Here is a 26,255-nt window from a genome sequence, read left to right as displayed (position 1 = left end):
GCAGTGGAATGTATTCTCCATCCGCCACCCCACAGAGCCCAGGCATCCAAGGCAGCCCGTACACTGTCTGGTTCTGATCGGGCAGTTGAGAGTGTGTGTGTGACTTGGTCAGAGCTTGCTCTAGGAGGTGGTTCTGACATCTTGAAGTAGAAAAGCCCCTTTCTGATGTGTTGCCGCCAAGTGGGCTGGAGGGAATGAAGAAATTACAGCATCTCCAGAACCTGTTGTTGTTTTTAAATATATTTTTATTGATTTCAGAGAGGAGGGGAGAGGGAGAGAGATAGAAACATCAATGATGAGAGAGAATCACTGATTGGCTGCCTCCTGCATGCCCCCTTGGCTCCTGCAGTCCAAATGGATCAAGACAAGTATTGTTGGGAGAGTCCTAGAAGGGTGATGGGTGATGGGTTGCTACACTGGCCCAGGGCTACAGCGCCACCCCTGCAGTCATGTGGCTCCGCATCTTTCGCTGGGAGCCTGAGAGCATCATTTTATCAGCCTGGGCTGGAGGCCAGTCTCATTTGAGATAAACAGCAGCTATTGCATGGGCCGCATCAGAAGCATGCCAGGATGACTCTCTGCCCTGGAAGGCAGTTGCCCAGAGATGCCAACCTTGTCATCCTCCACTGATTTGGATTAGTCCACCCAAAGATGATGTCCCCTTGTATATATATATTTTTTTCAAAAAGATAAAAGAAAAATTAGAAACCATCAGAAGCAGCCCCTTCCCTTCCTACTCACTGAACCGTCCTATATTTGTTTGTATCCTTTGCTCCTTCTCTGTGTCACAGTGGAAGTTGTCCCTCATCTCCTCGTGTCCAACTGACTCCCAACACTCTATTTCCCTCCTCCAAATCACCTCCTGTTTCTGTAGCTGCTCCTCTCCTCAGAGAGGGTCCCCTCCCACCAGGAGAGGTGGTTCTGCTGGTAAAACACCTCTAAGCCATCCTTCACTAATGTGCGTAATTCTGGTATCCAACCGAAAGCTAGTTGGGCAAGTTGGGAAATTTTGGTGACTGCCAATTTCCCACTTACCTGAGCACCAGAAGGATTATTTCTTCATTGCCCGTTTTCTCATGAGAAAGCCTTGAAATGAGTGTCCCTTCAAAGAAAGCAGGTACCAGAAGAACATCCAGACTTCTGTAGAGGACAAACAGGCTCCCTACAGGAATCTTCTGAAAGGTCATTTCTTTTAGTGTTTTTAAGGTAAGGTGACCAGACGTCCTGCTTTTGGCGGGACAGTCCCGATTTTTAACAATTTGTCCCGCGTCCCGCGGCGTTTTAAAAAAGTCCCGATTTTTGGAAAGAAAGCAGGACAAGCTAGGGAACAGCGGGAGAATGGGAAGGGAATATATGGTTTTCGGCAGCCATGTGGCTATTTAGCCAGGATATGAGTTTTATATTATTTTTGTTAATTTTATAATGTTAAACTTTAATAATAACAAATAATTGTTGAGAACTGATTATTGAGAACTGCTTATCAAAGTTCGCATTGTTGATCAGTTGTTAGAATTCGACCACCATTGTTTGGACTTAATGAACAATGGCATTTTTTGGGATTGGCAACGACGAAAACATTTTGTAACTGTCTCTCAGACGATGCACATCGTACTGCGTGCTAGTAAGCTAGTTAAACAAGTGATGTCATTACAAATCAGCTACTCAGATAATTTAGGTCAGTAATTTATTTCATAAATAGATAAATTTTCTTGAATTTGGCAGACAGTACTCGTATTATTTATATTTTATAGTGGCGGCAAAAAGTCTAGCGCCGGCCTTGAAAGTGACACTTACGACTTACGTTACAGCAAATTCATGACCTTTTAAACAATGACAGCAATCTACTAAAAAAAATTCACTCAAATGAGAAATATGCCAAAGAATAAAATACTATACATAATTTTTTATTTATTATATTTGTAAATTGTACTTATGTTGAAATTTTAAAAAATATATTACAATACTATTTTTGCGTTCTATGAAAATTTTTGTTGCTCCATATAGACCAAATTTTTAATCAAGAACCCCCCACCCCCACCCCGGTCAATGGTGTCCCGCTTCACCAATGTTAAGATCTGGTCACCTTATTTTAAGGGAAAGTATAAACACGGGCTTTAGTGTCTGTAGAGCCAAGCTTAAGTCCAAGTTCATCCACTTACTGAGGGGCCACTGACCTCTTGGAACTTGCATTTTCTTCCCTGCGGTTGCCCACAACAATATTTACCGCATAGCTGGTTGAAACAGTCAAATGAAGGAACATGGTGAAAGGACTTTATAGTACAGTTAATTTGTTAGTCATTAATATATAATTAAATTTACAAAAATATGTCTGTTGTATGAAGAAAACTGGCTTTCATGAGCTAGCCCAAGGTTAAAGGCCCTGTTCTAACTTTCTGATGTGGGGCGATTCTGTGAGGCACATGCTATTGGGACAGAGTAGGACAAGGTTTATGTCAAAGTGGAGAACTAAATGTCAGCTAATGTCCTGGTTGCTCACCTGTCCGTTCTGACTACTCTGGGTTTCAATCACATTGTTGTATCATAAATCAGCAAATGAGATACAAGACGCCTTAATGAGCCAATTAATTAGGAGTCATTTATTACACGTGGCCCAGAGGGAGGTGTCTCTTCCAAATCTCTGAGCACCACATACAGGAAGTCTCCCGTATTTATACTTTTCGAGCCTCTTTGTTTGCAGATATTACAAAGGGCTCTGTGTGAGTTATTGTTACAGACAGTTGTAACCTTCAATGCATAATGAGTTTGTACTTGGCATAAGAATATGATAATTGTTATCAGTATTAGTCTAATTTAGTCTATTACATTGGATGGCTAGCTTGCCAGGTCAGACAGTTAAGTTTATCTTTTTCTATTATTTGAACTAAAAACAAAGTCATTTTACAGAATAACAGACTGTCTTAAAGTGACAGAGTTTATAATGACAGAGTTTACAGGACGAGGGACTATCTAACAATAGCAGAGAGTTTCAAACAGCAGTATTTTATGCAAAATGGAGGTTACTACGCTTCAACATCAATAGGAGAAGAAAACTATGTTTTCGTATCACAATGTTTAATTTTATAGTAGTTTTTGGTACTACTCCCTTCTACTTCCCATCTCATACTCCCACCCCCATGGAAGGGGAGTCTTCTCCACCTTCCACTGGTGCTCCCCTGGGCACGCACCGCTCTGGGATCCCCTGTTCCTAGTGGGTGAGCCTCTGTTCAGTTTCGCTTGGCCTGTACAGAGAGTCTCCCTCTTCCCCTCTCTCTCCCACTGTGACATCCTTGGCATTACCACACTGACGAGGCAGAAGCCAGCCAGGTGCTTTCTCCTCCTTCCATGGTCAGGGTGATTTCAAACGGTGATGGCGATGGTGTGATGGTGCCACGTGAAAGGGAAAGCACCTCCATTATCTCCTCGCAGAGTCGGGGTGGTTTCAAAGGGCGCCTGTGTGAACGGGAAAGCACCTGGGAGCAGGAGAGCCTTTAGCCATGAGCAACAGTCCGAGCAGGCCAGTGATAGCTGGCTTCCTGCTTTCTCCACATCTTATCCGGGAGCCTCAGGGATGGCCTAGGGGTCTCTATCTACACTCTTTTAAGTCCTGGGAATTGTAAGTTGACTGGGAAATAGTCACCTGTCTTCGGCTGGAATCCCTGGGGAACAGACTCTGCCTGAGATGGAGAATTGTGTGCAGGGCTTTACTAGGGAGCAGTGTCTGGACCATTACCCCTGGGGAGTGAAGGCAGAAGGTCTGGGTAGGGTAAGAGTTGAGCTATGATGCAACAAGGACTTCTGCTGATCCCACCATCTACTATGGCCCTTCAGAGTTGTCCTGAAGACAAGGAGGTAGGGCCTGGATGTGTACTGCCCTGGTGGAGGTGTGGGGTCGGTGACCTTGAACCTCTTGGTTGGCTGAAAACAATTCCTGAAGAGAGGTTCAGATGAGAGCCCTCAATTGCCAACATGCAGCTGGGGAATGAGGGTCTGTGCTGAAGGAGGCCTTTGGGTGGCCCTCCACATGCCCACTGCATATCTATCTAAAGTGGTATCTTGGCATTTTTTAGTGTTCAAATTTTACATTTTAAAAATGTCATAAATAAGTAATTGTGTATTTTCTTAAACTTGTTCTATCCAAAAATATTTTTCATGTATTCAGAGAGAGAGTAAGCCGTACAGCTCCCTGAAGAAATCATTTTGTCAGTAGAAAGTCAAACAGTAAATTAACAAATTTGGTGTAAAAAGAATTGAAATTAAGAATTGATGAAGATAGGTTGAAAAACTCAACATGAAGATATCAATTCTCCTCAAACAGATCTATAAATTCAATGCAATGCCTACAAAAATCTCAGCAGACTTTCTGTAGAAATTGAGAAGCTGATTCTAAAATTCATCTGAAAATGCAAATGACCTAGAATAGCTAAAACAACTGTAGAAAAAAAAAATCACGGTTAAAAACTATCAGTGCCCAATGTCAAGACTTATAAGGCAGCAGTAATCAAGAGACTGGTATTGACATCAAAATAGACAGATAGATCAGTAAAACAGAGTCTAGACATAAAGCCACATATATATGTAGAAAACTCAAAGGGCCTGGATAGACAGATGGCGGTGTATCCATACAGGGAGTACCACTCAGCAATAGAAAGGAATGAACTACTAGTACATGCAAAAACATGGATCCATTTCAAAATAATTATGCTGTGTGAAAAAGGTGGGGGAAAAAAGAGAACATACCATTCATACATTTTACTTACAATCCTAGGAAACTCCAGCTCATCTATAGCATCAGAGAGCAGGTCGGTGATTGCCTGAAGAGAAGGCAGCAGGTAGGACCACACAGGGGCACGAGGAAACTTCTAGAGGTGAGTGACATGTTCACTCTCTTGACCGTGGTAATGATTTTACAGTTTCATGATGAATTCACACATCAAAACATCAAATTGTATGATTTACATCTGTGTGTATTATGTCCATTAAACCACAATAAAACTGTTTAGTGAAGAAGAGGGAGAGAAAGAGGAAAAGGAGAAGGGGATGGAGAAGAAGGAAAGGGAGGGGTTGGAAGAAAGAGAAGAGGAAGAACTACTAATAAAGAAGTCTTGAAGGAGGGAGAGACATCTGCGGTGTGGTCACCAGGGAAATGAATTGTGGGGGTGAAGCCACACTTCTGAGACTCTCCTACTTCTGAGATTCTCTTTTGGGCCAGCCAGGGAGGTTGGGGTAGCCTGGACAGAAGGAAGAAAGTAGGACTGGTATCTTTGACAGGAAAAGGAGAATGAGTTGTTGAGGTGGTGAGAGAGTGCTCTCCCTCCCAATCAATAGCTGAGGTGTTGGCTTCGCAACAACCCCACTGAGGTTGTCTTGGGATAATGATCAGGACCAAAGTCAAGATTTCTTTCATTCTAAAGTGTACTCTTAGCTTCTCCACGCCAGTGAGATAATCCCGGCCTCTGTTTCTGGCCTCAACACTTTCAAAGCTCGTATGTGGCATCTGACTGTGATCACCCACCTCCTGTGAAAGAATAAAAGAGGGAGAGTGTGGCTTCCTTTACGCTGTGATGATAGCTCTGGTCCAGATAACTCTGCTCCTCGCTGCAGCTGACATCTACACTTGGGTCCTTCCTTGCTTAGACCTGTCCCAGCTTCCAGACATTTCCAGCAGCCCGTTTGCACCACAACACATACATGCACTGGTATGATATAAAGTCAAGGTTAAACGGTATTGCTAACCACAGATGTTTAGGAAAAAAACATGACTTGAACCCTGGTTTATATTCGTTTTACTATTATCTCTTTTATTTACTTATTAATCTTTTTTTTTTTTTTAGGAGAGACTATCCCCAATTTGTAGATAAACCCAGTTATAAAAGGCAGCCTAGGTCCCTCTTGGCTTAATGTAGTGTAACTTCAATACCAGCTTGGAGTTAAAAATGATAGAAAGATCAACTTCTATCTGGTCTAAGCCCCTATAATCTAGGTCCCATGCAATCAAACCTGTATCCTCACTAATGTTCCCCAATGTCCAACTTCTTCCTAACATCCACCTTCAGGCATTTCTACTGCGATCCAAATCCTTTTCTCCTTGTTCTTGGTGAAAGGAGTTGTTGTCCACTTCCTACCAATAATTAGCACCAAATGGAAACTATATGTTATGTTAAAGCAACTTTTTGTCAAACCCTGGGATTGAGCATCCGTAAGTCTCTCGATTTTTAAGAACTGAGTTGCCACACCACTAAGAATTTTGTAGATTTTTATTACTTTACTATTAAAAATTTTAGTCTTGAAATTGGTTAATCTTAATATAAAAACTAACCATATATTTGTTTTTATACATTACATACACTTGAAAAATAAATAATGTTCTGCGTAGCATTAAAAAAAAAAAAGCATCATCATATACAAATAAGTCTTCAAGCTAAATGTATAAATATAGGACCCACCGAGGATTCGGTTGCTAAGGATTCCACCACTAAAAACAGGTCAGAGGTAACCAGGAGGCATAGTCAGTAATACAAGCTCCACTTTGGCTAGAAAGCAATGACAGAAACAACAGAAGAAGCACACAGTTGGATGGAGACAACACCGTGACCTAAGATTTGACTGATTATGTCTTTGAAGTTTGGCATTGAACAAAGATACAACTTTGGCACAAGACATGTTAAAACAGTGTCCTTTAAAAACCTAAGTACAAAAAAAATCACTCTTTCCTCCCCCACCTGATATCGTATCTCCTTCCAAATAAATCTCACCCATAAAAAGCCCCACCCCTTGGCACAGATTTGTTTTCCTGGTTACAGATTAATAAAAGGGCTTGGGTTTCAGGAATGGCTCTGAGAAATATTCCTTGTTAGTCACATCTGGGGCAGATTGGAGAGAAATGGCTATAAATGTCTTAATGAAGTTGCAGAGATCAACATACCATGGACTTTGCCTCTAAGAAATCTGGGTCCTTACCTGGCCCCCATCACCAACATGGTATGTAATTCTAGACACGTGGCTGAACCTCAGAGCCTCATTTTATATAGAGTTAATAATGGCTTCCCTGTTCACCTCCTGTTGTTAATCTCTAATTAGTTGACCCACAAGAAAATCTTTTGGAAAGTAAAAATGGGTCCCTTGGATATCATGTATATTAATTCAAATGAAGAATTAGAGGCTTTCCCAAGAAGCTCAACAGAAAAGGGGCTGGTATTAGAGCAAGGTATTTCTAAGGAAGAAAAACAGTGTGTTAAATCTTAGCACCAGCTGTTTCACAGGTGATGGCTCTCGATAAACAGATATGTATAACATATGTAATACCTTCTACCTTCCTCAACAAAAGAGATTTTGCTCCAAAGCAATCATCTCTGGTAGTTGGCCACCATTCCGATCCCCAGCACATATGGCGCCCTGCTTGCTACTCTGCTAGTGATCAAACATATCACTCTCAGGGGGAATGCACATGTTAACTAAGAAGAAATAGGTAGAAACCACTGAAAACCCCAGGGTCCCCAATTCTTCCATCCTCTATCTAGCCCATCCCCAATGCCCTCTGTGCCTTCATCATATGTATATTCGTGGACCATTTAAACTCTAAGGGAGTCTACAAATCCCAACCCCATTAAGGTTAAGTGCTTAATAAACATTTATCCAATAAAAAAAAAAAGAGCAATAGAAAAATAAGAAAGTCAATGATGTGTGCTTTAGAGAGTGAGTTAAGGAACAGGACAGAATGTCGAAGAAGTAACGGACATTGATCAATGCAGCTCGTTGAACCCCAACATCGAGGGCCTCAGCATCACCCCAGATCGACCGTCTCTGGGTGAACATGACACAGGTCTGCCATCCTGACAGGTCAGCTCCCAGCGGGAATGCCTGTCACTACGACGCCTGTCAGGCCACACACTGACAGCTAGTGCTCCTTGCCAGGCAAAGCACAGGCCCATCCAGTCATTAGCAGCCAGCCCGGTGTGCGCAAGAGGCCCAGGCATTTGGCCGTTTGCACCCAGATCTGGCCTTAGAGCTGTTCTAGGGCAGCAGCAGGAAGAGCAGCGCGCAGTCCCCTCTGGCGAGAAGTCCCAGTTGTCACGGGAGGCAAGGGCCTGGACCAGCAAGCAGGCTCTTCCCTGTGCTTCAGGGTCAAGGCCGAGAGGGATCCTTCCATCAGGTGGGTCCTCAGCAGTAACTTTTCTCCATGTGCTTGGTAGGCGGGGCGCGGGGGCGGGGGCCTGCTGGCTCCCTCAGGGAAGCTCCACAGTTTGCCTGAAAGGAACCAGGTGCGAGCGTGAGCCTAGACCGAGTCGCTTAATTAGATGGGCAGTTTCAGAATCCCACAGTCCTGTGATCACTGAGCTGTGGTCACAACGATGCTCCGTAACAGGAGACAGAGCAGCTGGCCTGCAGCCCGGCCCTCAGGATGGCAGACAGCTCATCACAGGGGACCCGGCACGGGGGCAGCTGCTTGATCACTGATAGCCAGATCAAGGTGAGGTGGTTTATCTGAGCAAGAAAAGGCCTAGGCTTGAGTAAACCAACCTGCCTCAATCCTTGCTCCACTGTGACCAGCTGGGGGACCTGGAAAGAGTTTACCCTGAACTCCCTGAGCCTCGGGCTCCCCACCTGAGCACAGGGTTAACACCAACGTCCTGGGGTTGATGATAAAAATGAATGAAGGCACTGAATGCGAGGTAGGCACATGTATGTGCTCAGCATATGGCAGTAAAATTATTATCTAGGACCGTGGTTGGGGCAAGAGGTAGAGGTTGGTGGTAGGGCTGGTCTCCCTCCTCTTCAGCAAGCGTTTAGACTCAGAGGACACGTGACAAATTCCCCCTGTGGATGTGCCCACCGCCTCACACCTTGAGATATCAACTTGCTTCAATTCTGAAATAAAGGGGCTCCCGCATGGGGCAATGGGACACTGACGCAAGGTGACCCTTTCGTCGGATTCAGCGTGACACAGACAAGCATTCCTGCTTCTCAAAAGGGGGAGAAGTGCCCACTAATATCCACTCACACCAACCTGGGCTCCCAAAAACCTAAAAGAAGGAATTGTACTTTGTGGTTCTCCTTTACTTCTTCCCCAATCCCGTACTCCAACCTGGTGCCCAGCCCCATGTCCACACGTGCTGCGTGAGCAGTCAGCATGTGCTGCATGAACATAGGAGAAAGTCCCGGTTACCTGGTTCCATCTTTTATTCTCCGGCTATCCAGACACTTGTGAAACCAGAGCTCCTGGCCAGGGGTTATGCTGGTGTGCTCAGGGTCTTCCGCACAAAAAGCAAATCTAGGAGGAAAAAGAAAGCCCCGGGGTAAGCAAAGCTCTACAGGGGAAGGCCCGTGGCTGTGCATTAGCCAGATGGTGCTTTCTGGATCCAAGGTGGACGGAGCAAAGAGGAAAGAGAAGTTTTCATCGTGCCGCAGCCTGACTCAAGGGCCTTCAGAACACCCTACTGCAACTACAAGCAGGCCCAACCGGGTCTCACTTTGAGGTGCCTCATGATTCGGCTCATGCAGCCTTCAATCACACCTCTTCCACGTTCTTCTCTCTGTCTGTTCCAAAGACTGCCTCCCTGACTGCCTGAGACCCTGATCTCCCAATTTAATAGGAAAGCACATCCTTATAGAAATGTTAGCTTTGGTTATTGTCGTTAGTCTAATGGCATGGTGTTAATAACGAATGTTTCGTCTTATTTAACACATTATGCACTGCCTTGAATTGCTGGTGGATTCCTGCCTCCAGTACAGACCTCTTAAATATCCACCAAGGAGCATGGCTGGACGCAGCTGTGTGTTAAAACAAAGATTCAGGAAGTGGACAGCAAGATCCCAGGTAGAATCAGGGGTCTAATAACCATTTTTAACTATAACTGACAGCCAAATCACGTGGCCTATCCCCACCCCCATCTCAGAAGTGTGTGATTAGCATGACCCCATGACCAATAGATAGGAGGGACACCTGACCCTGATGCTCACCTGCAGGACAAAAGCCATAATCAGAACAGCTTTTAAGAACCTTTACCAGGAAACTCAAACAGCACATGAAACTATAAAAAGGGGACTCGCTTTATCACAATCAGAAAAAAAATTAAAACAAGAGTAGGGGACCAATTCATACCCAACAGGGTAGCAAGAATGTCCCACCAAATAGAGGTGAGGAGGAGGGGAAAGGGCAACTCTTATTCTGTGGCTAAGATTGAAAATTGGTCCAACCACTTGGGACAGGAAATTAATAATATCTAGTCAAGTGAAGAAGACGTGTACTATAACTTTGAAATTCCACTTTTTTAGTATTCATACCCCAAAGAAGCCCTCACACATGTGCACCTCCGCTCCTCTAACGGCCAACCTGAGCCAGCGGCGATGAGTGCACACAGGGCATATGAAGACTGTAATGGAGAAAATGCCAAATGAGGTACAAAGCGGGCAGAGGCTGTTTCCAGCCACCGTAAGGCTGACCATGACCTCCCAAAGGTCTGCTGAAGGATTTGACCAAGGTCGCCCCCAACACTCTCTTGACAAAGGTCCAGACTTCCCTGGCTTCTACTTAGAAGGAAGCTGCTCAGAGGGCCAAGGCACAGGTGAAGGCAGTGACAGATGAAGGTCTGGATTTTTCATGCTCGTCTTGGGGTTAACAGGCGCGTGGAAGCTGCCAGCTGGCATAGTATACAGGATTTTCTTCTACTTGATGCCAGGACCCTGCCCCGTGTCCTGGACTCACAGCCTCGGAAGGAGAGGTCTGATGCTCTGAAAATAGGATGCTCAGAGAAACCAGGTCCCGCCAAAGACCTCATCCTGGGGGCTTCCTGAACTTGATGCTCTGGTTTGTTCCACACAGGAGCAAGCAAAGACTTGAGGTTGCATGGACCTCAGAGCACACAGTTAGCAAGCAGCACTCCTGAAAAGCCCTGTCCAGGGGCAGCCCTGCTTCCTCTGGGCCAACACAGAGCTTGGCAGATAGAACAAGGGCTGGATTGCAGCCCCCACTTGCGCACCCCTCTCAGCCACGGGCCTGTGATCAGGGCCCAAACGTTGACAGAGGACTTGATCTGGACTTCACGTTCCCTTGCAAAGGTGTCTGAGGTTGTGCCCCCATGTTCTGGATATGAAAGGACGGAAGGTGCTTGCTTAGCAAAGGAGAGGACACAGCCGAGGCCCACGCCTTGTGCTTACCACTGACACGGGGCGAAAAGGGTCATGAGGCACTTACTTCCGCTGGGTTTCCCCAGACTTGACCCGGATGCGCCTGATATTCACTTCCTGCTCAGACTTCCGGGATTGAGACAGGTAGCTGCGAAAGTCAGTCCACAGGGTGTACCAGGACTGAGGCACCCGTTTCCAGGTGAGTCTGATCTTCAAGAGGTCTCCCAGGTCCTCCTCTGTGTAGACCAGGAAGGTGTTGGTGGCATTCAGCTCGATCTGCTCCACTCTACAAGGGGGGAGAAAAGCTGGTCTCACTCCCCAGCCACTTGGAAAACTGCCACACCTGTGGGTGATGCTCTGGCAGCACCTGCCCCCCACGGACAGGAGAGAAACAAGGAGAGGGCGCTCCCCCAGGTCCTCCACCTTCCCTGGCATCACTAAGGTGGAAGCCCACTGTCTCCACGCTGACATAAGGATAACTTTGCCTACTGCACCCCAGATTTTTATCAAACATTCCTGAGTACCTCCCTATTTATACTACTTCCTAGGGGCACAGGTCCAAGAAAGAACAGAAATGAGAAAGCAGAGAGAAGTCACATCCCCACTCAACAGCATCCTCTTCCTCTCTGCCCACAGGCATCTGCCTCCTGGGAAACTCCTAGCCCCCTCCAGCCCATCCCTCCCATTAGACATTTGGGGAACCTGCCTTACCCCATGTGCGTGTGTGACTGTGCATACAAACCTGGTCTCCCAACTAGACCCTGCGCCCGGATAGCCACTACTTGGATGACGCCTTGTGCCTTAGGAGTGCTCAACAAATATACACAGATTGCTGTGTGCCCCGCCCACAGATAATGAGAAATGGTCCAAATTTCCTAATGCCTCCGATGTCAGGCGTTGTCTGAAATGAAACAGCACTTTCTGCCCAGCTGACCCAGCAGCTTCTCACGCCGCTGATGTACCCTGGGAGCTTCTCTCCCAGAAACGCGGTGTGTCAAGGGCTTTGGTGGTGGGGAGCAGACGGAGAGACAGAGGACTGCAGAGGCCTCTGGAACCGCCCAGCCCTCAGACCACACCCCTCTCCGTGGTTCACACACTCCTGCGCTCTCTCATTCTCGTACCAACTTGTCCTCACCGCAGCAGAGGGAACTTGGGACTTACACGTCCAACGGCAGCATCTGCGAGTCTGCGCTGGCGCCGTAAAGGGTGACATAGAAGATGGGCTCGATTTCTGTCGTGTTCTTGTAGCTGAAGAAGTGGATTTTCATCTGGTAATGATAAACTGCAGAGACAGCAGAACAAAGACGGGCGTGGGCCTCGACTGTCATCCCAGGGCAACCTGTCCCAAACTGAGTCATCTCTCACTGGGTTTTTGGGGACTGTCATCCTTTGGGTCCAGCCCAGCCTCCAGCTTCTCTCTGGTCTCATTCTGTCCAATGGCGTAAGAGGGACAGAAGAAGGAGCTCTAAACTGGGGGTGCAGGAGACCTTTTGGGGATTCTTGCCAAGCTACTTTCCTATCGCATAGCCTTGAATTTAGGACCAAGGCTCTTTGAGCCTCAATTTCCTCATATGTAAGTAACGCCCAGGATTCCCACAAAACTTTATGGTTTTATAACATGTTATAAAACGGCAAGATATCCTTTTGCTCCCTATTGGTCCTACCTCAGATTTGTTGTGATAATCAAATACGAACAGCTTTGAAAAGTTAAATGAAGGAGAGATTTAAGATATGAACACCCTGATCATGGAGTGATGGTTCACATCACAAAAGGAGTCCCCACCATTTGTTTTTAGATCAGCTTTCCTACGGCACACACCACGCAATCCGATTTGTAATGGTTTCCTCTAACTGTGCGGGCCACGTCTCCCGGCTGGGATGTGCCCTGTTCCACGTGGTGTTTGGAAGGAGAGTGGCCAGGCCTCAGGGCGCGGCGGGGACTGAGGTTACCTCGGAAAGGCATGCCCGCCCGGGTTTTTAGGTACATCTTGCTGTTCCTCTTGTGCCTCGTTCTCTTGGCGTTGTAGCCAATGCTATTACAACGGTGCTTCCGGCAGCTGAGGCAGATCCCCTTTTTGAAGCGGTGCGAGTCCGTGCACTGGAACGCAAAGCTCGCCTTGTCCTCATTCATCAGGGAGTCAACAAAGAGGTATATGGCCCGCTGGTGCTCACATTTAACGCCCTCTGCGATCGCTGGGGGGGGAGGAGAGACAGAGAGCATGCATGATGAGCCGCTCCTCGATGATCCGCCCGCTCAGTCAGTAATCACTGTGCAAAGTAAGTACTGTGCAAAATTGGTACTCAGTCAGTAAGTACTGTGCAAAGTAAGTACTGTACAATATTGGTACTCAGTCAGTAAGTACTATGCAAAACTGGTAGTAAGTACTGTGAAAAGTAAGTACTGTGCAATATTGGTACTCAGTCAGTAAGTACTGTGCAAAATTGGTAGTAAGTACTGTGAAAAGTAAGTACTGTGCAAAATTGGTACTCAGTCAGCAAGTACTGTGCAAAATTGGAACTCAGTCAGTAAGTACTGTGCAAAGTAAGTACTGTGCAAAATTGGTACTCAGTAAGTCCTGTGCAAAATCTTCAACAAACATGTATTCCTTTTGTTATAAAAAGAAATTAATCAATAATAACTGGACCTTCTCAAAGCCTGAGAAGGCAGAACAGAGGCCACGGGAGCCTGTTCACTGGCTTGTGGGATGAGGAATGGCAGGCGGTGGAGGGCCACTGTGGGGGGAAGTGGGAATAATGAAATGAATGTGGTTGGGATCTCCGGCAGCCTTGGCTGATTCAGGAGAGGATGAGGTAACTGAGTCAAACTTCCCCACGAAGCACAAAATAAGGAACTCACTTCCATATGCAATGGACCCCAGAACATCGTTGAGTCCGCAGCCCGGCTGGAAGTCGCCCCCGTTGGGGTAGATGTCGATGTGGCCCACGGGCATCTGAATCCCGATGCTCAAGCCGAAGGAGCGCGTGTAGGTGTGGAGGACATCCACGAAGTCCGCGTCGTCGGGGGACAGCCTGCTGTGGACGTCCACCCCCTCAAACATGGGCCCGGCAGGATCCAGACCTACAGCAGGAGGGGGAGCCGAGACGGACTGTGTCAGGTGCGCCCAGTCAAGCCCGAGGATGCAGAGTGAAGCTGTCCTCGGAGCCCAGCCAATGTGCCTGCAGCCCGGGAACTTGGCTTTCTTCTGCCACCTTCGCCTGCCCTGACACCTCAGCTGATTCCGTAGACTGCCCACAAGCTCCACCCTGGCACACACCAGGGCTGTCAGAAGTAGGGCAGTTCTAGAAAGAACTCAGGCTGCTGAAGCTAAGCACTTCATCCCATTTATTCTGCCACTGAGAGCCTCAGAGGAGCAGGCTTCTTACAAAATAACTGAGCTACCTCAATTTCTGGAGGGAAGACTCCGTCTCCCCAAACTGAGCTATTTATATTTGGACTTAATTGGTCCTCTTTCCTTTAGTGATGAACCAGGCCCGGGGTGGAATGGCGAGGGTGGGTGGGAACACCAGATACCCTGAGAACCTATACCCCACGCCTCCAGAATTCTTCTGTTTTGCAGCTGCCAGGAGAAAACACCCCTGCCTGCGAACTCTCTGGACTGGACAGGCGAGCGCACGTGGAGAGCGCTGGCTCTCACGTTTGAAGATCGCAAATATCGCTGGGGAGCTCATTACAAGTTCAGAGTCCACTCTGCAGCTACAGAACACTCTGGACGGGCAGACCAGCCACTGGTTACTGCGTGTATGTGTGGGTTGGGGGAGAGGGCAGGGAAGGGAACTGGGCAGGAGTGGCAACCATATGAGACTGTCACCATCTTTTAATGTTGGAACCACATGAATGCAAAACCATTCAAAAAAAGAATTGGCAAGCTATAAATTGCAGATTCCTTACCCCCTAGAGATACTAATTAGTAGGTCTGGTGTGGGGCCCAAAGATATATATTTATTCTCCAGGTGATCCTAAAAGTAGGTAGTCTGTGGACCAGATTTTGAAAAACTTGGCCATGCTTCAGTATCATCTATAAAATGGAACCTGAATGTCTTAATTTGAACAATTCGTGTGAGGTGATATAAGATTAAGTGCTTGTCAGTGTAAATACTAGCTACTATTACGAAACCCAAATAATTATGGGTGCCAAATTCATCCCAACCCAGAAGGCTCTTCAGACACAGAGAGAAAACGTTAAGCAAAGAGTATTTACAGCCGAGGAAGGGGGTCTGTTTAGTCTGGGACAGCGGTTCTCAACTGGGAGGGATTTTGCTCCCAAGGGGACATTTGGCAACTTGTGGAGACATTTTGGGTCGTCAAAACTGGGGGAGGGGGAGAGAAGCTACTAAGCACCTAGCGGCGAGAGGCCAGGGGAGCTGATGAACACCCAACAATGCTCAGGACAGCTCCACAACAAAGCATTTGAATGGAGCGGAGGTTAAGAAAACCTGATTGAGAAAGCAAGGCGGGGAGGAGGCAGGACCAAAAACAGTCATAAAAAGGAAGTGATGCTCCCTACTGTCAAGAACTGCTCCAGCCCTAGCTGGTTTGGCTCGGTGGAGAGAGCATCCGCCTGTGGACCGAAGGGTCCTGGGTCTGATTCCGGTCAAGGGCACGTACCGCAGTCGCAGGCTCCTCCCCAGCCTGGGCCCTGGTCAGGAGGCAACCCATCGATGTGTTTCTCTCACATCAACATTTCTCTCCGTTTTTCCCTCTCTCTTCCACTCTCCCAAAAATCAATGGGAAAAGGAGCATATTGTGAGGTCTGAGAGAGTAACTTTAGGAGAAGCAAAAGGCAAAGCTATTGTCCAGAGTGGACGGTAAACCTGTGGAACTCATTACTCATGAGAACTGGTGGAGGTTGAAACTAAATAGTTTCCGAAAGTTTAGAGAAACACACGTAAGGCGGAGGCAGAAAGGGAGGCCAGGCTGCTTGGGGGCTCACCCCAGCCCAGGACCCAAAAGAAAGATGGCACAAAAGCAGTGTCCTCCCAAAACAGCCCACGAAGCCTTGTTTTAACGGCTGCAAGAACCACAGTGCTGACACTCGCAGCCTCTCCCCTGCCTGCTGCCCTGTCTCCTGGAGGGAAGACAAAAAAGGAAAAAAAAGGAACATTCTGCTTTGCAACCAATACAAGAGAGGGGCTCTTTGCTTGGTGCGAACAAAAGTCTCCATCAGACGGTCAGCGCCATGGAAACGGAGCTGCGCGGGAGGAATGCGGGAGGCGGAGGGCTTCTCGACAGGCCTGCTGGCGGCCAGGCTGAGCCTTCCCCGCCCAGACTGCCCGGCCTGACGCTGGGCCAGGGCTCACACTCCGGGGAAAGTCGCACAATTTGCTTCTTAGACTGGGAACGGGACGGAGAACTTACCCCCTCCGAAGAGAGAGCGGATGGAGAACCACCCCTCTTCCACTCAGCCTGACTCCTCCACAAGTGCTCGGTCCACACACACTCACGTGCACGCACACGCACACACACACTCGTTAGAGGGTAAGATAGTGGACCCATTGTTTAAGCCCCGAGTCATCATAAAATGGAGCCAAAAGGACCCCCTTTGCCAGGTGCTATGTGACTACACATGGCACGAAGCACCTGCCACACATTAGGTAGCATCTAGCCCAGAGCCTACAGAGGGGTCACTTAATTCCTATTTCTCGAATGAATGAATGAATGAATCTATTTGCTTATTTATTTATAACTAACTAGACAAGTGTCCAATTAGAAATATGTGATCTATTATATCACAGAATTCCCTCAGAAGCCTAAGAGGGTAAAACCGGAGCAAACCCCAATGCACAGCTCTCTGATCCAAGCAAGACTGGGATTCCCGTCTCCTCCTGCAGGCCCCAGGCCTCTGCACGGTGGTGGCAGCAGCAGCGGCCTCAGGACCCCACTCCAGCTACAGTCTCTGGTCCTCTTACCAGTCGGGGCCACCTGCTTCCCAGGCCCAGGAGAAAGAAGTCTGAGGGGAGAGGAGAGTGCACGGCCTCCCCCATCAGGCATGCACAACAGCGTACGTCAGGTCAGCCAAATACCCTCCGAGGGGCTGCTTGGCAACTGGACCGAGGCCACTCCTTCCTGTTGTGCTCACCCAAGGCCCGTGTTCCACAGAGAAAGGCCGGGAAGAGGGGGCCGAGCTCAGGACGTGCGGCCCCCGTGCCCCAGGCCGACAGCCCAGAGGACTGATTAGCATTCTGCCCGAAGCCCACATCTCAGCAGCTGCCACCCAGACGGGGGAAAAAACTGGCTCCTCATGGCCCCTCTCCTTTAGGATTTAGAAATCAGGAAAGGGAGGCTTTGCAGCTTGTCCTTGTTGCCAAGGACTCTCTGGTGGGGGCCTGGTGTGTGCTGGCCCTGCTCTGGACATCACACTTTGCACGGAGACTGAAAGGAGGTGCTCAGGCGCTAGGACCCAGAGGGGCTCAGGGTCAAACAGCTTTGCACTCAGCGGGTGAATGAGCAGTCATGTGTGGCCACACAATCACTGCCCACCTAGACGGCTCCCACCCGTGGCCTTGGCAATAAAAAGTAAAGTTCTCAAAGTATGCTGAACCAGATAATTGGATCTAAAGGAGTGTGAGTGTGTGTGTGAGTGTGTGTGTGTGTGTGTGTGCACGCATGCAAGAACATGCGACTTAAACCCAGACGATGATATAAAGAGGTCCACCAAAACCTCACAAATACATTTTTTAAAAACCTACCCAGCAGCTTATTGCTGAAACCTGAAACTTCACCTTTACTAAATCTTTCTTTAGCTAAGAACACCCTTCTACCTGAGTCCTGTTTCAAAATGAAATTGATCCACTCTTTCCTTCTGTGGTAGGGGTGAGGGGGAAGCTGGAAGTGAAGACAAATGAAAGAATGTTGGAAGGAGGTTAAAAGTTCAGGGCAACAAATTTGCCGTTCATTCTAGCCTAGAGCAAGCCCTGTGTCTGTATTACAGGGGCCCCAGCATGGTAAAGAGAACCTTTCCCACTTTTCAGAGTCCTTACAGGATTTAACCCAAGCGCCCACATCAAAATCTCACTAGCACGGAAAGCTCAATTTTCTATTGACAATCTGGGCGCCGATATCAGCAAGGTGTCTTTAAAGACAAAGTTTTAATCATCTGTTCTAAACAGGTCATTATCACTAACAAATATGCCGGCCAAAAACTCTGGCATGAGGCTGTTGGTCGATGAACTAGAAACCAGAGGCGGAATCCACACTAGAACCCACCCCTCACTCTTTCCCTGGAGGTCCTAGCGTATCACAGGCGGGGATGGAGGTGAGCTCCTGTAGCTTGGAGGCCAGGGCTCCACCCCACTCTGCCCTTTAGTTATTAGCTGTTTGCCCCTGGGTGTTTCCTCACCTGTGGGGTCAGACCAGTGGTTTTCAAACTGGGGCTTTGGGACCCAGGATTCGTCTGGGGGCGGGGAAGGCCCAAACAGCAAAACTAACACTACCCATCATGCACCCAGCCTCAACTAGAACATCCCTTCTGTGTTTCATATGTTGGGGTGCTGTACAAGTTCAACTGGAAGAAAAATGGGTTCCATGACTAGCTAGCACATTTGAAAAGCTCTAGAGTAGATGTCCTCCAGGTTTCTCCCGAAGCTAACCTCTATGGCTTCCTCGTGCCGCGTCAGGGAGGGGCCCTCTGGTTCAGAGGAGCCAGCTTGTCAGAGGAGTTGCAGGAGCTGGAGACCAGCTGTTTGGGGAGGAGGCAGAGCTTACCCGTGATCCTGCCCACCGTGCCTGTCACGAAGTTGCCAGCGTACCCGGCCACGTGAGCTCCGAGGCTGTAGCCGATCAAATGAACATTCCCAAGAGAAAAGCCGTCCTTCTCCTGCAGGAAGGCACAACAGTGTGTGAGTGGAGAGTAGAGAGTGGAGTCCTGAGCCCACAGACTCACCGACACGTCAACGGTTGAACCGTGACAAGGAGGAGACCCGGGAGTCGGGACAGAGACGTCCAGGGGCTGGCTTGGCGGGCAGTGCCACACAGCTGGAACCCAGCCCGGCTAGAGGAGGTCAAAAGGACCTAAGAGACGCCTTAAATGCCAAGTGCTGAGGGCAGGTCGTGACTAGACGCTGTATACCTGACCCTTGCCCTACATGTTTTTCATTCTTTCTGGAAGCATCTAAGAGAGGAGGGTGGCCGTGTGGAGGTCAGAGCCACCAAACTCCCTGGAGACTAGGTGTCCGGCACAACCCACAGCTGCACACTCCTTGCCCACCCCCTTCGGCCCCAGGAGCTGGGTCCTCACCACAAGCCCGCCCGGGACACCAGAGTTGGGACACTGCGTCCAGATCGGGCACTCTGAGTTCTAACTTGGGATTCCTGGGAGATTCCTGGTGGGGGAAGAGGAGATGGGGATTTGACCCCAAAGCTCAGGAACCAAGCTCTACAAAACAACCTAGGCAGAAGACGGGGGGGCTGTTCGGGAACCCAGAATTTTAAGATCTTTAGATCTGTGTTCCACACTGAACATTCCCAGCAGGGCAGTAGTTGCAAGCAACACCCTCCCCACTCGCAGGACAGGCACCTTCAGGGGCAAGAGCAGACTTGGGTAGATTTGTAAGATTCCCAGCCAGTCCTGCCTCCTGGCCATTCCCAGCCAACCTGAGGGCATCCACTTCTGAGATCAGAAAGTGATGACCCATAAGGCACACTTTTGTCCAGCAGATATAAAGTAACATGGAAAATCCAGAGATATCTCAATAATTAAAAGGCTCTCTAAAAGTCCCAGCTTTGGAGTATTTCAAGCCATACTTAATTCAGTAACAATGTGAATCCCAAAGATTTTGATCGGACGTCTGAAAGTCGCTGTAACGCCGTCTAACCTGTATTTCTTAAGAAAGTTCAAGGTGCCACTCATGAAAGATGACCCCCCCTCCCGTCCCCAGTTACCTGAAGCCAGTCGAGCATCCTGGCGATGCTGTGTCCCACCGTCTTCGTGTTATTGACCGCGTCTGTGTAAAGCTGGTGAGCCAGGGGGAGCCAGTCAACCACCACGACATTGGCCTCTCTCTCCCTCGTCCGCAGGGCCGACACGAGTTTGTACAGCCATTCCCCAAGTATGCCAGTCATCTGCGGAGAAGACAGGAAACTTCCTAAATCTCCTCTGGGTTTCGGAAATCCTAGTGAACATAGCATTCAGTTCCATTATCCTCCCCCCAGCTGAGTCCAGAACCTTCCCATCGACTGCTCAGGGACCAAGCATTTGCACATGAGCAGAGCACACCACCAGCAGGATTTCTACCCAGGGTTTGTCTTCATTGCTCTTTACAGTCCCAGTTTTTCCCACCAAAACTTTCATAGTGTTCTGCCCCACTGTCCTACAAGGCCACAATGAGCTACGCATTGGTGGCAACACTGGCCTGAAGTTAGCCTGAGTTCCTATCACAGTCGGGCAGGTGGCCTGCTCCATCCTTCAAAGGCTGCTCGGGAGGGTTGCCTTGGAGAATTAGCTTCTCTCTTGAAGATGCAGGGAGATGGTGTCTCCCAGGCAAACTCAGAGTTAACAAATGACCCTGTCCCACAATCCATCCTTCTTGACCCCAGAGAAGGAAAGAACGCTCCCAGGAATCCCAAGTTAGAACTCAGAGCACATTTTCCCACAGAAACAAAGTATACATGGTGACAAGGTCCGGTTGTAAACCTATCCGCAAGCACATTATTAGATAAAAAGATTTTCTGTGCCTGGCCTGGGAACCCAAACGCCATTTACAATCTTGCCTCTATGGGAAACTGCCATTCCAAGTTCCAAACAGATCACAAAAGAACTTTCTGGAATGCAACCCATTTGTTAAGTTGCAGGCAGTTTGTATTTGCACTTTGACAGGGGGCCTTAAAAAGATTCAAATGCATGATTCTAAGCATGGGCTCTGGGATGAAGACAGATGGACAGGCCTTGAAAGAGCTCTTCAATCACATCAGGTAGGTAGGCACCTGCTCCCCAACCCCCCCAAGGCCTGACTCCAACCGTTGGTGATAGACCTAAAGACCCAGGAAGCAGGTAATGGATATGAATTTCTCATTAAGAAGAGGAATGTCGCCCTGGCTTGTTTGGCTCAGTGGCAGAGTGTCGGCCTGAAAGGTCTCGGGTTCGATTCTGATCAAGGGCACATGCACGGGTCTCGGGCTCGATCCCCAGTAGGGGGCATGCAGGAGGCAGCCAATCAATGATTCTCTCTCATCACTGATGTTTCTATCTCCCTCTCCTCTCCCTTCCTCTCTGAAATCAATAAAAATATATTTTAAAAAAGGAGAAGAGGAATGTCCCCTCCCCATTAGCCCAGGCAGAAACCTGCTCACTTAATAATGCCATTTTCCTACCGACTGTCATTATATGAATGAATAAATCCCTCGGTGGTCAAAAGCTTCTGGAGCTGAGTGTTAAAACCCTTTTTGTTGACGTTTGTCATGGACCTTTCAGTGTGAATTGCTCAGCTAGGGCACATTGAGAGCCCAATGCCTTTAAAGAGCCATCTCCATGCAAATAGGAGGGCTCTGTGCCAAAGGCAGCCAGCAAACCAGGCCAGCTGGCTCCTCGCAGACGCTCTGAGCCAGTCAGGTTGCTTCAGCTCAGCTCCGATCTTAGGGAGGGATGGCCCCCGTGAGGCAGTGGTTGACCAATGTAATTAAGCGTAATTAGAGGGATCCTTAGGAGCCGGTGGAGCTGGGCGGCTGCCCTCAGGAGAGCCACTTTCTGAAAGCCGCTGTGTGCCAGCGTCAAACACCACCCTGCTGGAGTCCAGATCGCCCCCTCAGCGAAGTGCCCATTACATCCTTCACAGCTGTCTGCAATACAAGCAGCCCACAAGAAAAGAGGGGGGCGGGGGAGAGAGTGGAATCTGGAAGCACCAGTGTTCTTTCTAATTGACCAAAACAAAAGAAACCCAATCCCGTGGAAAGCTGCAGAGCTCAGCCCCTGGGCTCACCGCCCAGCCGTGAATGATGAAAAAGGTTTTGGCTGTCATGTTGAAGCCACAGTCTTCCAGGGGCTGGTTGTGGCCGAGGGGGAGGTAACATCCTTCGTGCTCTGGGTCCTCGGAGACGCGGAGGTTAAACCTCACGGAGGGTTTGGCGGCGATCTGCAGGTCCTTGGGTTCGTGGAGCCCATCTGGGGAGAAAGAACAGAGCCTGGGTGCATCGGGAGGGGCTTGAGTAATGAGAGATTGGGGTGCAGCTCTAGCACAACCTGGGGTCAATTACTTAATCCCTCCTGGTCTAAGTTTTTACACCTGCTGAGTGTTTCCTCCTCACCTCCCAGAAAAATTGCCAAGATATTGTAAAAGGGACATCTAGTCTATATTTCAGGGTATTTACTTAGTCGCTGGTATTAATTACTGTGACTCTGAAATAAACAGGTCTCTCTCGCTTGTCTTTCTTCTTCCCTATCAAAGGAGGTCTCAGTTCTTTTCCTGAAATGCTTGGGACCAGTGGAGTTGCAGAATTCAGAAATGTTCAGATTTGAGAAAGGCCTTAGGGTACATACACCATGCCTTATATAACACCTCCAGCGGGGTCTGGGCCATTCCCCTTTCATCAAGCACACTAATATTTCTGCAGGGAAATGACGTGACTACTCATACTTGAGGACAAAAAGAAAGTTACAAAATAGCCTCTGGTCAGTTCAGGTCCGTGTTGCTGCCAAATGAGTTCAAGTCAGGTAAGGCCAGGTCTTGCAGCCAAACAAGTTACCAAACCAACTTTCTAGCTGGGAGAGATTTTGGAGTTTGAAGTTGGAGGTAAGAAGCCATCGACCTGTTATACAATGGGCTTCTCCTCGTGTTCCCAGCTGGGTTCTAGCACTTACTCCAAAAACCTCCTGCATCCTCGATGCCCTTTGCCGAGCCAGGCATGTGCCAGGCATTCTTTTAGTTTGTTACATAAATGGCTGAAGCCATGGAGAAACTCATAAGAGCAGAAAAACCGCTCTCTCCAGTTCTACGGCTCACACACAGTGCCATGAAGGCGATGACCCTGCTCCCAGAACACAGCTGATGTCACTGATGGCCCTGATGGCCTTCACACACTGGGTGCTGGCATCACCGCACGATTTCAGCCATCCAGGAAATAATCCCTTGATATCGGGCTAAGAAATTAGAAAATCAAGCTCTCTTGTCACTCAGAAATCAGGGGGAAAGATGCCAGAGGACCATCCCAGGAGCTTCATTTACCCCACAGTTAGGAAGCAAATGGAATCATGGACAGAAGGACCAGAATGGGGGACAGGGGGTGGTGAATGGGGCGGGGCAGGGGGCGGAGAATGCACCAGATGTAAAAAGGATAGGGTTCCAGAAAATGCAACTCAATACACGTGAGCAGAGCTTTGTAATTAACGAACAAAGCCCCAACCGGCAGAAACTTGAGCCATGCATATAACTAGTTTGACACCTCCCCAATTTCCACCCAGATAACCTCTCACACAAAGACCAGACGGGCAATTCTAGGAAAAAGGGCAAAGGAGTCTCCTGGCTTCCTGGAACAGATTGGTGGATAAACCCCCACCGCAACGTAAGGTGAGTAAATCCCCATAGCTCGCCTCTGCAGCTGCTTCTCTGACCCCAGACTTCTCGAGCTTTCGCCTGGGTCTCTTCAACCTCTGGGACTTCATGGTTGTTCTTCATCCAAATGTCCTCATGGCTCATTCTCTCACCTCCTTCCATGCCTTGCTCTCAACTCCCAAAGAGGGAAGCCTGACCACAGATGAAAACGGGACCCCCTTCTCCCACCAGCACTCCATGCCTTCCATAGCACTGAGCTCCATTGTATATTTTAACAGATTGCAGACGGATCTCGAGAATTTGCCAGCTTTGTCTAATTCCACTTCATACTACACAGTGTTTTACAACGTATCATACTTTGAAAAGGTATTAGCTTGTAAGAACATGTAATAAATAACTTCAGAATGCAATGGGTATTTAATTTTAAGGCGTGCCTTTAGCATGTATGTGAAACTTTTTTGTACTCGTTCAGTAGAAACTTATCTGGCCACTGGGCAAAGCGAGCAATAAAACTGCCGGTCCGCAATGTGTTAATTAGATGCCTGGCTGTCTTCTCACCGCTGAAACGCAAGCTCCACCAGGGAGGGGTTTTCCCTGCTCCTAGAAGAATGCCTGGCACTAATCAGACATGTACTGACTACTTTTTTGGATGAATGAAATGGCCCCAAATTCTCAGAATCGCGGAAGTTGGAAGGAACATGAACATTCCACGGGAGAGGAGCTAGGTAGGTCACTAGCACTAGAGTTGGGGACAGGTTAAGGAAAGCAAGGCTTTCCCATTCATTCATTCATTCAAATTAACCCTCCCACCAATACATAAGCTGACATGGACCAACGTTGTTTGACCAACCTCAGCAAATAGCAGAGGAAATAACGGGGCGCAGTTTAGGGGTTCCCCTGGCACTCCCGCTGGGTGACCCTCCCCTCATTCCTGCTGCCAGTGGGAGAGACTGCCATGCAGAACTCAGGAGGCAGAAGAAAAGCTGGCAGCCAGGAGGAGAATGAGAGGGCGTTGGGAGGAGTGTTGGGAGGAGGAAGCTGGCAATCCGGGGGAAGAAGTCACTCATCAAATGCTCCTGCCACCTCGCCTTCCAAACACCCACGGGGCTGGATTAAAAGGAGGAGGGAGCGCCTTCTAAGCCTCTTGGCTAGCAAACCTCCAGGTTCAAAGATGAGAACAAGGTTGAAGAGCTGCTGGCAGCCAGCTGGGCTGACTGGACAGCACCCATCCATCGAGAGCCAGAGGACAAGTGCACCCGCCAGCCGTGCCCGGGTCAGAAGCGCCAAGAAACAGGTGAACGGCCAGGCTACGTAGGAGGAGCAAAGGGACAGCGCAGCGTGAAAGGACTGCCCGGGACCAGGAGGGATGGGAGGAGGGTCTGCAGGACAGAGGCGCCCGGCGCGGGAAAGGAGCTGGAGGTAATAAAAAACCAGAGCACGTTACCTTGCAGCGGCCCCTCCGGACCAAGGGGCGCGGGGCCTCCCGCGGCAAAGCAACAATGGGCGCTCCAGAGGCAGAGCAGAAGGACGGGGCTTCTCATCCTTTCCCGCCACACACCCCTCCGCGAAGCAGGACTTGAACAAAACAAAACCGACAAAAAACACCTCTTTGCAGTTTCCAGCAGCCCGAGCCTGTGAGACCCTGAGTGGGCGCCTTCTCTCCCCCAGAGAGTGGGGTGGCCCTGGACAGCTGGAGGCGGAGGAGGTGGGAAATGAAGACTTGGCTAAACTGGGCGGCGGGGCGCTGGAGGGAGTGTGAAGGGGCTTCAGCCAGAACCAGACCTGCCCTCGCCCGCGCCTCCCGCCGGGGAAGTCCGGGCTCGCCACGGTCACACAGCGAACTCCGGGCGAGGTAGGTTTTTAAAAAGTATGGGAGTCATCTGACCCATCGCCAGATGGCGATTTGCATAATTTATTCCCGGTCTGGGACTCTGATTGGTCACACCTTCTCTGACGCCGGAACTGAGACTCCCAAAGTTTGAATGAAAGAGCCACACACCCACCACGTGGACGCTCTCCACGCGCAGCCTTGCGCTCTCCCTCACCTGCCGCCTCCTGCCACCCTTTTCTCCTAGCGCCCACGTCCGGACCCCAGATTCTTCGCTCTCCTCTGCCGCCCCCCGGGGGGGGGGCGGACATTGCCCGACACCCTGCGCCTGCTGGGGACGCGATCCCTGGGGAAGGAAAGCTGTCCTCTCCAAGGTGCCCAGCTACCCCCGCGCACCGAATGGTCTCCGCGCCCCAGGCCACACCTGGTAACCTCTGGTACTTCTCTTCCTTCCCTGCCACCCAGAGAGGCCCGCGACAGGTGCAGGCAGCGTATAGGACCAGGATCGACCATAGCTGAGGGATGGGGGGAAGGAGGGGGTTCTTGGCCGTGGCGTGAGGACCCCACAGACTCTTCGAGGCCTCGTTCTGCAGCTGGTTCTGCAACACCCGGCGCAAGTCTCCAAAGCCATTCCCCCCTCCCCGATACCCGCGCCGCTTAGGGATGTGGGGGGAAACGAAAAGAGATCGTGTCCGCGCTTAGTGCAGAGCCTGCCACGTGGTGGGTGCTCTGGGCCCTCGGGGGTGGAGGGCTGGAGGGAGAGTAGGCGGCTCTCCCCGAGGAGAACAGAGCTGAGCTTGGG

The 26,255-nt window shown here is 49.2% G+C and overlaps 1 protein-coding gene and 1 long non-coding RNA gene across 2 annotated transcripts; one reads left to right on the top strand and one right to left on the bottom strand.

Annotated features, from left to right (window-relative positions):
* Window positions 1-5,975: 5,975 nt before the first annotated feature.
* LIPG (lipase G, endothelial type) lies at window positions 5,976-25,209 on the bottom strand. Its single transcript, XM_008148274.3, has 10 exons — window positions 25,070-25,209; window positions 22,057-22,238; window positions 20,024-20,203; window positions 18,848-18,959; window positions 13,982-14,203; window positions 13,075-13,317; window positions 12,286-12,406; window positions 11,192-11,410; window positions 9,164-9,268; window positions 5,976-8,244 (listed from the first exon to the last, which is right to left on the bottom strand). Exons 1-10 carry the CDS (start codon window positions 25,164-25,166, stop codon window positions 8,223-8,225), a joined length of 1,503 nt encoding a protein of 500 aa, XP_008146496.2. The 5' UTR covers window positions 25,167-25,209; the 3' UTR covers window positions 5,976-8,222.
* LOC129150984 (uncharacterized) lies at window positions 20,964-23,838 on the top strand. Its single transcript, XR_008557781.1, has 3 exons — window positions 20,964-21,052; window positions 23,535-23,640; window positions 23,810-23,838. It is a non-coding gene; the product is annotated as an uncharacterized LOC129150984 (long non-coding RNA).
* Window positions 25,210-26,255: the final 1,046 nt, after the last annotated feature.

Source organism: Eptesicus fuscus, chromosome 12 (assembly GCF_027574615.1).
Source record: "Eptesicus fuscus isolate TK198812 chromosome 12, DD_ASM_mEF_20220401, whole genome shotgun sequence".
NCBI classification, from domain to species: domain Eukaryota; kingdom Metazoa; phylum Chordata; class Mammalia; order Chiroptera; family Vespertilionidae; genus Eptesicus; species Eptesicus fuscus.
Note: the sequence above shows the minus strand (reverse complement) of the source record. Positions and strands in the feature narration are given on the sequence as shown.

What these genes read in the sequence shown, in the direction of transcription:
- LIPG (XM_008148274.3), bottom strand. Translation starts at nt 25,166, where the DNA reads ATGAGAAGCCCCGTCCTTCTGCTCTGCCTCTGGAGCGCCCATTGTTGC. An exon ending in GGGGTCCATTGCATATGGAA is followed by an intron (nt 13,318 to 13,981) that starts GTGAGTTCCTTA and finishes CTCCCCCCCCAG; the next exon opens with CGATCGCAGAGGGCGTTAAA. An exon ending in AGAATAAAAGATGGAACCAG is followed by an intron (nt 8,245 to 9,163) that starts GTAACCGGGACT and finishes GGTTCCTTTCAG; the next exon opens with GCAAACTGTGGAGCTTCCCT.